Source organism: Furipterus horrens, unplaced genomic scaffold (assembly GCF_987537825.1).
Source record: "Furipterus horrens unplaced genomic scaffold, mFurHor1.1.pri manual_scaffold_16, whole genome shotgun sequence".
Classification (NCBI taxonomy): Eukaryota; Metazoa; Chordata; class Mammalia; order Chiroptera; family Furipteridae; genus Furipterus; species Furipterus horrens.
In genome coordinates, this window is record NW_028327186.1 from 12,843,453 (window position 1) to 12,856,067 (window position 12,615).

At 58.5% G+C, this 12,615-nt stretch overlaps 1 protein-coding gene and 1 long non-coding RNA gene across 2 annotated transcripts in view; one reads left to right on the plus strand and one right to left on the minus strand.

Moving 5' to 3' along the window:
• RASGRF1 (Ras protein specific guanine nucleotide releasing factor 1) overlaps positions 1-12,615 on the plus strand; it is a 50,151-nt gene that overhangs the window by 23,962 nt on the left and 13,574 nt on the right. The window contains exons 9-17 of the mRNA XM_090263835.1: positions 2,835-2,953; positions 3,657-3,817; positions 6,705-6,768; positions 7,129-7,265; positions 8,361-8,443; positions 8,529-8,777; positions 9,023-9,396; positions 11,012-11,137; positions 12,282-12,452. Coding sequence (XP_090119961.1) covers positions 2,835-2,953; positions 3,657-3,817; positions 6,705-6,768; positions 7,129-7,265; positions 8,361-8,443; positions 8,529-8,777; positions 9,023-9,396; positions 11,012-11,137; positions 12,282-12,452 — 1,484 coding nt within the window. The remainder of the gene's footprint in view (positions 1-2,834; positions 2,954-3,656; positions 3,818-6,704; positions 6,769-7,128; positions 7,266-8,360; positions 8,444-8,528; positions 8,778-9,022; positions 9,397-11,011; positions 11,138-12,281; positions 12,453-12,615) is intronic.
• LOC149992183 (uncharacterized) overlaps positions 1-12,615 on the minus strand; it is a 35,132-nt gene that overhangs the window by 16,818 nt on the left and 5,699 nt on the right. The gene's annotated exons all lie outside the window — the stretch shown is intronic.

Genomic DNA, 12,615 nt, shown 5'->3' on the forward strand with positions numbered 1-12,615 from the left:
TCTGTAAGAGCAGCGCTAGAAGGGAGGGGGAACTGAGGCAGTGGAGGAGGAGACTCCACCTCTTCCCCGCTGACAGCAACAGTGATCACAACCGGCTTTCAGGTCCCTACCATGGGCCAGGCACCAGCTCAGCGCGTGAATGAAACATGCTCGTCCGTTCTCACCCCAACATTCTCCAGACACTGAGGATCAGGGGATCTCAGTGATTTGCTCAGCACCCAGCTGAGTCCATCAATCATGGCCCTAGGGCACCAACGTCACCGCTGCTGGCCATGGGATTGGACTGCAGAGGGTCTGAGAGAGAACTTTGGAAGCCACACCCTGCCCAGCCCTTCTGCTGGCTTCCCTTACACACCTCTCAGATCTCAACAGCAAGTAGGAGGCTCTCAGTTTTTCTTGGAGTAGGTGAGGTGCTATTTCAAAACCTCTGCCCCTCCCCCCAAAAAACGACCCACTGATTTTCTGAGATTCCTAAAAATCCACCAGTGTTCTTAGCAAAATCTAAAACTCACTTGTCCTCACACAGAAGTAACTGAAGTCAAGTCTTCCCTGAACCAGCTGCATTGCCAGGACCTCCAAAAACAGGCCATTCCCAATTATTAATATTAAGGAAACAGCCATATGAAGGGCATCAGGAGGAAACAGCACCTGCAAAGGGCATGAGCAGAAGGAGGTGGGGTATTTTTCGAGATTCTCCCTATCCATAGATGATCCACTACTTTGCTAAGATTCCTCAAAACCCATCCAGGCTCTGAGCAATTCAGTCGTCCATCTTCCCACGCATGGTATTTTAAAACTGGGTAAGTGGTGCCGTCTGGTGGACACAAGTGGTATTGCAGTCAGAAAAAAATAAGGACAGCCGTTTGTATCCCAGATTAGTAACCAGTTGAGTCAAGCTTTCCTCCCTCGCTTGTCAAAATCTGCACAACTACCAGGAATCAGTCTCCCTGGAGCCCACATATTGCCAGGTCCTCCCGTAATAAGCCAGATTAGAGCCAAGGTTTTTAAAACCCAGGTACAGCCCTGGCTGGTGTGGCTCCGTGGACTGAGCTCCAGCCTATGAACCAAAACGTTGCTGGTTCGAGTCCCACGCAGGGCACACGCATGGGTTGCAGGCCGGGCCCCAGTTGGGGCCATGCAAGAGGCAGCCAATAGATGTTTCTCTCACACGTGGATGTTTCTTTCCCGCTCTTTATCCCTCCCTTCCCCTCTCTCTAAAAATAAATATAAATAAATCTTAAATAAATGACACCAAGGTCTAAGAAGGTTCCTGGAGATGAAACAATTACCAGGCTCTGAGAAAACATAGGCAGGATGTTTTTTCAGAGTCTTACTCAAAAATGACAGACTTTTCCCGAAATCTCCTTGAGACCAATGAAGGTTCTTAGCAGAACTCACTTGGCCATTTGCCTTCAGCTATGATATTTTTTAAAATATTTTATTTATGGTTGGAGAGAAAGAAAGGGATAAAGAAACATCAATATTCGAGAGATACATTGATTGGTTGCCTCTTGCACGCCTTCCACCGGGGCCCTGGCCCGCAACCCAGGCATGTGCCCTGACTGGGAATTGCACCGGCGCTAGCACTCAATCCACTGAACCACACCAGCCAGGGGAATGGTTTTGGTTTTTGTTTTAGTGAGTAAATGCTGTCACCCTGTGGACTTGAGTGGTATTGCTGTCGGGGCACTTGGCGTCGCAAAATGGGGGTAAATGTGGCCAGCTATCTTCCCAGACTTGCCAGAACTTACAAAACTAACGGAAGCTGGTCTTCCCTGAGCCAGCTGCATTGCCCGGTCTTCTGACAACAAGCCAGTCCAGAGCCAGGATTTTAAAATAGCCGTATAAGCGCCCTGGCTGGTGAGGCTCAGTGGGTTGGAGCGTCGTTCCGTACACCAAAAGGTCACGGGTTTGATTCCTGGTCAGGGCACATGCCCGGGTTGCAAGTTTGGTACCTGTTTGGGGTGAGTAGCAGAGGCAATCAGTCAATGTTTCTCTCTCACATCGATGCTTCTCTCCCTTTACAGTCCCTTTCTATATCGCGGTTCACTTATCGCAGCCTCACTGTATCATGGGATTTTTTGAAATATTATATTTAATTATTTATCGCAGATTTTTTGCTATATCGGGATTTGCGGTACTGTATATGTATGTTGTTAAAGTTACATAGGTTTAAGAGTGTAGAATAAATGTAAGGTTCCTACTTCGAGGGGGGTCTAGAACGTAATACCCGCGATAAGTGAGGGAATACTGTATCTATCTCCCTTCCCCTCTCCCTAAAATCAATTAGCATGTCCTCCGGTGAGCATAAAAAATAAGAAGAAGGAGAGAATTCAGGGGGATGGAAACACAAGTACAAAAGCCCTAAGAAGGAAAGGCAAGGAAGTTTTCCAGTCGGGCCCTTGGAACATAAACCATTTCACAATCACTATTAAGTAAATAGCTGTACATGAGCATTCACAGGGAAAAAAAGAGCAGGTGTAAAGGCCCTGGGCTGGAGTAGGTGGGGTGTTTTTCCACAGAGGCCCCGGGGGAGGAACGCGTTTGGCTTCCTCCGTGGATGGGTGAGGCTGGTGGCGGCGAGGGGCAGGGCAATGAACTCAGGACGCCTCCTGCAGCCCATCTTCCTCCTGGGGCTCTGCCTCTGCCCCACTGTTCAGACTTTGTACTCAGAGGCCTGCTTCTGAGCTCTCAACCTCCGTTCCCTTTTCTCTGAAATAAGACCACCTGCTTCCCTGGGTGCCGGGCTTTCTTCTAGACCTGGACGGACCCCGGCCCTCCTCCTTGCCGTGGCGGCCGCCCATCTCTGACGGTGTCACTTCCCGTCCCCACAGGATAATGCATGATGAGGTGAGCGAGACGGAGAACATCCGGAAAAACCTGGCCATCGAACGCATGATCATTGAGGGCTGTGAGATCCTCCTGGACACCAGCCAGACCTTCGTGAGACAAGGTACGGCCTCTGCCCAGGGGACCCCGAAACTGGGGGCAGCGTCACTTGGGCACTGCCGGCGCCGCGGCGGAAGCAGGAGCCGCGGGAGGAAAGTGACAGCTCACGGGGCGCACTGTCTGTACATCGAGATGCAGACTTGCCAGTTTTCAGGTCCCTCCTCTCCAGATGCAGACACAGCTTTCAGGTGGCCCGGGCTGTCTCCTGCCTGTTGTAGCGAACAGTCACATGGCCCTTTCGGGAAAGCGTAGGTGCAAAGGGTGAGGACAGGTACCAACTGGCCCCGTGAATCACAAGCACCTCCCGCCAGGCCCTGCTCCGAGCAATGGCTTCCTGGTGCTGTGCAGAGGGCGGAGGGTCTGCAACAGCACCGCCCAGTGGGTGAAGTCAGCCTCGGCTGCCCTTGTTTCTTGTTAACCCCGCCTGGGCCAGAGCCAGCCCCCCATTTGTTCAGCCTCCTGCCACTCCAAGACCCTCCCCCCCCAGCTGGCATTGTCAACCGGCCATCCCTGGCTGGGAGGTCAAGGGGTCGTGCATGGAGCCTCTCTGGGCAATCCCCGCTCCTGTCCCACTGTCGGCTGCGGGGCCGGTCCCAGGTCCAGGACCGCCTGGTTCCTAGTTTGGTCCCACACGCAAATCTAGAGGTGCTCAGAGGCAGAGCTTCCCAGGGGACGGGTCAGTGAGGGTCCCTCTCCTCCATCCGCAGGGTCCCTCATCCAGGTGCCCATGACGGAGAAGGGCAAGATCACCCGGGGGCGCCTGGGGTCTCTGTCCCTGAAGAAGGAGGGCGAGCGGCAGTGCTTCCTGTTCTCCAAGCACCTCATCATCTGCACCAGGGGCTCGGGCGGGAAGCTGCACCTGACCAAGGTAGGGCAGGGCGGGAAGGGGGGTGTCACGTGCTTCCAGGGGAGCCTGGGGGCTAGACAAGCCCCTAAACAGTGTGTGTGTTTGTACGTGTGCATGTGTGCACATGCGTGTTTGTGGGTGTGGGGGTGTGCACATGTGTGTGTAGGGACCAGGGTCAATGGCACCTGCCCGAGGCCCACAGCCTCTCATCCGCCACCAAAGGGCCCCGTCAGCACCCACTCCGCCACAAGAGCCCTGACCGGACCAGGTGCGGCCTGCAGGCTGCTAGGTGCTCACACACAGGGCTGCCCTGGGGACCTGCCTTCAGGAGACCCCACACTCAGCTCCTGGCCCACCCCCTCCTGCTGTTCATCGACCCCAGGGCCTTGGCTCCTGCCATCCCTCAGCTGCTGGGCCTCTTTCCCCCGGCTGACCTCCCTCATCCTTCACAGCCCGCCCCCCCAACAGGGCCTACTGCCCCCAACACAGCACATCACTTGTCCACTGCACCCACTCCCAGCTCCGTCTCTCACACACGTGTGACCCCAGGAAGGTCCCCCATCTGTCACTGAGCGTGCAGCGGCCTGGAGTGGCTCAGCGCGCCCTTAATCCCGCCAGAGCCGTGATGCCTGGCCCGCCACCTCCTCCCGAGCTCACGGACCAGGCAGTGGCGTCCGGGGACACGCCGCCCGTAGCACACATGACAAATTGGTTCGCTGCACATGGGGAAGTTAATTTACCAACACCAAATATTCCCATGTCTGCCACATCCGGTATCAAGGGAAGTGTCATCATGGATTAGCTCTGGAGTCCCTGCCATGACAATTTCCTGCAGCCCGGGTAGCAGGGACAGTTCCCCCAGCAGCTGGGGGTCAGGGGGACCGGCAAGCACAGGTTTCTACGTTTCCACATCCCATCTAGTTTGGGGTGGGGACCAAGTCTGGGGGAGAGCAAGGAATCTACCTGCTCCCATGCCAGCACCACTACACACTGGGGAGCAACCTCAGCAGGTCCCATGGCCTCCCCAAGCCTCAGTTTACCTATCTGCACAGTGGGATGAGCACACCCCCTCGAGAGGAGGGCCGTAAGGATGCAGGAAAGGGGTGCCTGGCCCACGGCAGGTGCATGAATGCACAGAATAGCCACAGACCCTTGCATAATGACAGCTGTGGGCCAGGCACCGTCCCAAACGCTTCCAGGGAACTGAATTCCCACAACCCCCCACCCCCCTGGGGCATCTTAGGGCCTAGGGAACAGAGACATCTGCAAGAGGCCAGCAGGGGACACGCTGGGCCAGAAGCCAGAGTCTGTGCTCTTAGCCAACGCGCTAGGACCCAAACCACTTCTCATTAAACGCCGCTGTCAGAAATAGAACACGTCCGTCCCTTCGGAAAGGGGAGTGCTACGAGTCCTCGAGATTTAAGAATTTTTCCAACTAGACGGGACTTTCAGGGTTATCAAACCCAGAGACTTCTCTAGGCAGTTGAGGCCCAGCAGGGCCTGGAGGTCACCAAGGCCACCAAGGAGCAAAGCAAGAAGCAGAAACAGGACCTGGGGCCCCCCTGCCCCACGGAGGGCAGCCGGCCTTGCACACGCTTTCAAACAGAGACGCGCCCACGGCCAGGTCCCTACAGTCATCGTGACTGGATGACTTATCTGTCACTGTACAGCAAATTACCCCCAAAGGTAGTGGCTTCAAGCCAGCGTTTGCTGTCTCAGGAAACGAGGACCCACGTGGCCCGGGCCTCTGAGGAGGCTGCAGGCGCGATGGCTCCCCACACACACACACACACACCCTGCGACAGTGACAGGGGACCGGGGAGCAGCTGGAGGCACAGCAGCAGCCCTCACTTCCTCTTTATTCTCTGACACGTCACTGGCTAGCCTGTGGTCAGCCGCTTCTCACCGCAGCACTGAGGCCCTAGGACAGGCACACACCCACGCGGCGTGACAGGCGGTCCAGATATTCCTAAACACGGAAACGCAGAGACGGAGCTGGGCTAGGATCAGGCCTGCGGCTCTCTGGGCGCCACCACAGAGCAGAGCAGCAGGGTGGCCTTGCGGAAGACACAGAACCCCCTGACATCATCTCTGCATCTGTGGAATCCGAGCGGCAAGACCTGAGACAGATGCGCGGCCCTGGCCTGTTTCCTTGTGGGTCACAGGAAGGGCGTGGCCGGGGGGAGAGGGGCTCAAACTTCTATGGATTTAGGGGACACCTCGGAGCTGCAGCAGGGGCCAGAAGAGGACACACCGGCCCTGTGACCCCCACCCCCAGCCAACCTTGACCTTCACTCAGGAAGGCCTGTCTGAGATAATCTGTATGATCCACTTCATTTGGTTTTTTTTTTTTTAAGATTTTATTTATTTAATTTGAGAGAGAGAGGAAAGGAGAGAGAGGGAGAGAAACATCCATGTGTGGTTGCCTCTCACACACCCCCAACTGGGGACCTGGCCCGCAACCCAAGCCTGTGCCCTGCCTGGGAATTGAACTGGTGATCATTCAGGTTTGCAGGCCAGCGCTCAATCCACTGAGCCACACCAGCCAGGGCTATTTATTGATTTTAAAGAGAGAGAGGAAGGGAGAGGGGGGGAGAGAGAGAGAGGGAAACACCTATTTATTGTTCCACTTATTGATGCATCATTGGTTGATTATTATATGTGCCCTGACGGGGATTGAACCCACAACCTTGGTGTATGGCGGGGTGGGTGGAGGGGAAGGGAACGCTTTAACCAACTGAACTTCCCAGCCAGGGCCCATTGGTTTTCTTGTATGAGGATAAAAGCCCTTCCACTTAAAAAACAAAGCACCCACTGGGGAGTGTGTGTGTGTGTGTGTGTGTGTGTGTGTGTGTGTGTGGACGCTCCCATCAAAGCCCCTTCTGACACCCAGGCCGCTCTTTTCCAGAACGGGGTCATTTCCCTCATTGACTGCACCTTGCTAGAGGACCCCGAGAACACAGAGGAAGAAGGTAGGTGTGCAAGCTGCTCACACAACACACACACACTCACTGACCCCACAGGCGGGGCCCATGCGTGGTTTGCATGGGCGGAAGGGAGGACGCTGAGTGAGGGGGCCCCTCTCCCAGACCCAGAGACGCCGGGGCTGGGGCTTCAGGCCGCGGTTCCTGAAGCACCCCCTGCTGTGGTCCGGGCCCTGGTTCTTCTGCCTTTGAGGTGAGGATTCCTCGCCTCGGGAGAAAGGACATGTTCTGAGCATAGCCAGGGGCCTAGGGCCTACGGGCGCGCTGCCTTTGCCGGTGCGCGAGGCATGAAACAGCTTCAGCTCAACGCGGGCTCGCTCCCCTAACCCCGTGTTTTGCAACTGGAAGCCAAAGGGTCTGGCCAAGACATGGATCGCCTGGATTTTAAGATCGGGGTGGAGCCCAAGGACTCCCCGCCCTTCACGGTCATCCTCGTGGCCTCGTCCCGACAGGAGAAGGCGGCGTGGACCAGCGACATCAGCCAGGTGAGCGGGCGGGGTCCCCTGTGCCTCCAGCCCTGGGCTGGTGCCAGTGGACAATTCTGCGTCCTGAGGACACAGCCCCCAGCCAGGCAAGCCCCGCTGTCCCGTCCCTGGGCCACCTGCAGAGCTGGGTCAGGGAGCCCCCGGCCCCTGGAGCCTCCCCTGTGGTGATTCTTAACATTCCTGATTCCTGAGCTACCTGCCCCTCGGCAGACTTGCTGGACGCAAACCTCGGGCACGGGGCCTGGGAGTCTGCCTTTCGGCACAGACGTTGGGGGCTCCCAGGGAAGCCTGAGCCCCATGCCCCACAACATGGGATATAGCAGAGCCTGGGGGGAGAAAGAGCAAAGACCCATAGGGACCAGCCTCAACCACATGGCCGGGATCCAGCCTGCATTTTGCCTGAGCAAGGGTTCGAGTCAGTGCAGAAAGCGGGCTTCCCAGGGGCCAGCCAGCAGGCCCACCACACCGGCCAGGAACCCGGCCGGAGCAGCTGGTGGTGGGAGGGCGGGGCCTGCCCGGCTGGAGAGTTCCCTGAGCCCCATGCAACCTGGGGGGCCGTACTTACGGAGAACTGCGGGCAGTCTCCCGCTCCCTGTTCCTCGTTTTTATGCCCTACTCCTGGGCTGCCTGCCCTCTGTGATCTCGACGTCCCAGAGAGCAAGGGAGGGAGCACGTGCTCTCTGGGCGTCTTATCACACACGTGCTCAGGACACCCAGCACGCCCATGTCTGGCAGAAACCTAGAAAACCCTCCCACATCCCCCGGGACTTTCACCTCCCCACCCCCATGCACATCCTTGAAACCAGAGGATCCTCTGACTGACCCCACACAGCCCCTCCCCCATGCAGAAACTACCGCTCAGGGAGGTCAGGTAAACCACTCCCACGGTCCCTGAGCTAGGCTGCCCACCACCATCCAAGGGGTGCTCTGCGCTGACTGCCCCTCACCCCCCACTGTGCCCGGCCGGGCCCTCGCAGCCTGGGCACCCTGTGTCCAGCGGGGCACATGACCCTGTCGCTCCGCAGAGCCCCTGCTGGGCCTGGGACCCAGGATGGGAACGGGGGCTCTGACAGGGGCCCCCTACTCTGATTCCAGTGTGTCGACAACATTCGGTGCAACGGCCTCATGATGAATGCCTTCGAGGAAAACTCCAAGGTCACGGTGCCGCAGATGATCAAGTAAGTGGCCCCGGCCAGCCCCCCGGGAGCTGGCAGGGAGACAGCCACAGGCTCAGACCACGGGTCTCCCCCCTACCCCTGCCAGGTCCGACGCCTCCTTGTACTGCGATGACGTGGACATCCGCTTCAGCAAGACCATGAACTCCTGCAAAGTGCTGCAGATCCGCTATGCCAGTGTGGAGCGGCTCCTGGAGAGGCTGACAGACCTGCGCTTCCTGAGCATCGACTTCCTCAACACCTTCCTGCACTCCTACCGCGTCTTCACCTCGGCCGTGGTGGTCCTGGACAAGCTCATCACCATCTACAGGAAGCCCATCAGCGCCATCCCCGCCAGGTGGGCGCCCGCGGCCTGGGCCACCGCCTCCCCCAACCACGCTGGTCCCAGAGGCAGCCCAAGGCGGGAGGAGCAGCCAAGGGCCCTGGAGGCTGGAGCCCCACGCCTCTGCTGCAGGCGGGCAGCTTCCCGAGGGCTGGGAGACAGCAAGACAGACCCCCACCCAGGATGGGCCATCCAGACCCTTCCCAGGGGGACCCCAGGCCGGGTCAAGCTGACCCTTCCTTCCCCCCGCCCTGCCCCAGGTCACTGGAGCTCCTGTTTGCCAGCGGCCAGAACAGCAAGCTCCTATACGGAGACCCCCCCAAGTCCCCACGTGCCACTCGCAAGTTCTCCTCGCCGCCACCGCTGTCCCTCACCAAGACATCCTCACCCAGCCGCCGGCGCAAGCTGTCTCTGAACATCCCCATCATCACGGGCGGCAAGGCCCTGGACCTGGCCGCGCTCGGCTGCAGCTCCAACGGCTACACCAGTGTGTACTCGGCCATGTCGCCCTTCAGCAAGGCCGCGCTGGACACCAGCAAGCTCTACGTGTCCGGTGGCTTTGCCAACAAGATCGCAGACGAGGGGGACACGACCGCCGAGAAGCCGGAAGACCCCTCGGCCCTCAGCAAGCAGAGTGAGTGGATGGGAGGGGCGGCGTGGGGGTCCCGGCCGCAGAGACCCCAGGGCCTGCCAACAGCTTCCTCCTGCATCCTGGGGGCGTCCGCCCCTGCAGCAAACACGTCCTGGGCCAGGGCGCCATCAGCGGGTCTCGGTCCCGCCCCCCCAGTCACAGTCCACGGAGGAGCAGGACCAGACATGGAAACCTGACGTGTGCTGTGTTAGCAGGACACCAAGGGCCACAGAGGATGGGGGACCCCATGGGAGAGTCAGGGGAGGCTTCCTGGAGGAACCGTGAGATGCGGGTTTTCAGGAGGAGGGAGAGAGGGGATAGAGCGGGTGAGCCTGAGGACCCAGGCGCTGGGTATGGTGTGGCACAGGAGGTGACATGAGACCCCAGAAGGTGGCGTGAGACCGCCCTCTGGAGCCCTCCCGACCGTTCTAGGCCTTTGTCTAGCCGGTGCGTCCGGCTGTGTCTTAGCTGAACCCCAGCATTTTCCCTGAGCTCACACACAGCCCCAGGCTTTGACGGTCGGCTTTGCAGAGGCTTGAAGAGGGTCAGGATTCCTCCCCTCCGAGCAGAGAGGAGGGCCCAGCTGAGACACTGACAGGGGACACGGCTGAATGACAGGTGACACGACCGTCTGACACAGGAAATGGGGGGTGGACAGAACTGAACGTCGGTAACCAAGGCAACAGCCTACGGAGAGCCCCAAATGCCATCCTTCAGGGCACAGAACAGGAGGGGCCGGGCGGAGGGCTCCGGATTCCACCTGCCACAAACCTGCAGGAACTCAGGCCTGTCACGTTATCAGTGTCACACAGACAGTCCTGAGGAGTCCACACAACAGAAGCTCTGATCCTGTCTGTGCACCAAAATGTGTGTGCACACACATATGTGCTTATGTGTGCGTTGTGTGCATATACACATGTGCATGTATGCTTGGTGTGTGCACTGTGTGCATACTTTGTGCATGTGTGCTTGGTGTGTGTGCACCCACACATGCACATGGATACTCTTTTCTAAAGAGAAGACCCATCTTCCTTTGAGTTCTCAGAAGGGTCAAGTGCAATTCCACTCAGTTTGTAGTTGGGGAAACTGAGGACCAGAGATGCCGCATGTCTAGCTAAGATCACACCAGGCCAGAGCTGAACTTCTAATATAATTCATCAGCTTCCCCCAAGTGCATAAACCAAACCACATGTCTCCCAAGATTAGGGAGACATTAAGTTATTGCCCAAACTCAAGTGCACGGGACCGCAGATGTAAAGAAGGGCCGGGGGTCACCTAACCAAGGGGCTTCACACCCCAAAACCCCTGCCACTCCCAATGGGGCCCACACTCTGGCAGGTGGGCATCCCCTGGGAGCTTGTTGGACATACGGAGCCCGGGCCCCACCCCAGACTGCACGAAACAAGCCCCCCAGGGCGGCCGTGAAGGCCTGTGAAGCCCTGCAGAGCTGCCACGCCCGCAGCACGTGAAAGCGCTGATAGCACCAAATCAAGCCGTTACACTTGACCCCACGGCGAGATCCCAGACTTACTCTGTTCGCAACGATAAATTACAGGCCCAAATTTAAAAACCAGTGACCGTGAGAGACACGTGACATTACCTCCTTCTCCCTTCCCAGGCGCGGACGTCTCTGTGAGGGAAGAGTCCGATACGGATCAGAACCAGAGCGACGATGCCGACCCTGAGACGTCACCCACCAAGTCTCCAACGACACCAAAATCTGTCAAGAGCAAAAATTCCTCAGGTACGGCCCGAAGCTGCAGACAGATCCCCCGAAGGGCGTGAGGCCTGGGCGGGGAGAGGGGAGCTGGGCGTGCCCCGAGTGAGTCTCATGCTCTGTAGCCTGGGGTGACCGTGGGGCTGAGACACTGGCTGGGGGGGTCCTGCTCTTACCCCGGCGAAGTCACTCCCAGCCCCAGATGGATGCGCAGCCCACACAATGCAGCAGGCAGCAGGGCCAGCACCCAGGGCCACTCACGGGCACCCAGGCCCGGAGGCCTCTCCCGAGTTCCGGCTCCACATCCAGGCCTCCTAATCACCCGGCAGCCCTGTGGAGGGGCCAGGTGACTCCCATTTTTCAATTAATGGGAGAGACGCCCACAGACTGTCTCAGACTCATGTTCTCAGGGGTCCGAGGACCCGTGTGGGTCTCCTGTTTGCACACGGGACTCTGAGAGACCCAACGGTGAGGCAGGAGCATGGGGGCCTCCTTCTCGACCCCTGTTCCCACACACAGGGAGCAGCCTGAACCCCAGCTCCCTAACCCCTAGGCCTTCGGAAGACACCCAGTACCTAACAGGCAGATCTCACTAAGAGCTGAACCCCAGAAATGAGCTTAGCGGGTGCTCCTCACAGCGCAGCCACAGTCCTGACTTACAGGAGGGGGAGTCAGATTCCGCCACTGTTACTCCTAAACGTTGTTATCCACGGCACTGATATTCCACGGCAGACACGGGGCCTTTCAGGGGATACTAATACCTCCTTCCACCTTTACTTCCACCCTTTGAGGGACGTGTTCACACCCCCCTTGTCCAGAGATTGCCCACTGAGGCTCAGAGAGGTTAGGTAACCGCCCCAGGCCACACAGCAAGGTACTGGTTCTCGGCAGTCAGACATCGGGCACCTGGCATGTCCCCTCTAACGGACAAGGGTCAGAAGCTGACTGCTATGTCCAGCTGGGCCCAAGAGAGGACAGGAGCTGGGACGACAGAGACTCGGGGGGATTGAAGACCCTTGTCTGAGGCAGGAGGGAGGCAGGACCTTGTGCGTCCCCGCGGGAGAGGGCCGAGGGAGGTGGCGCTGGGGGCGGCTCAGGAGCACAGGGGACACACCCCTCCAACAGCACAGCCGGTTCACACCCTGGGACCCGGGCTTTCCTTGCTCCCCAGAGTTCCCGCTCTTTTCCTACAATAATGGGGTCGTCATGACGTCCTGTCGCGAGCTGGACAATAACCGCAGCAGCCTGTCGGCAGCCTCCGCCTTTGCCATAGCGACCGCGGGCGCCAACGAGGGCACCCCAAACAAGGAGAAGTACCGGAGGATGTCCTTGGCCAGCGCAGGTGCGCAGGGCTCCACTCATGGCCCCCTGGGGGCCAGCCCAGCCGCCAGGCGGCGAGGACACCAGGACCCCAGGATCCTGTGCCCCTCCCTGAGGCCCCTGCCTAGAGGCCCCTTCCCGTCCCCAGGCCCTCTGCTTGTGGGCAAGCTCGTACCGAGTGAATC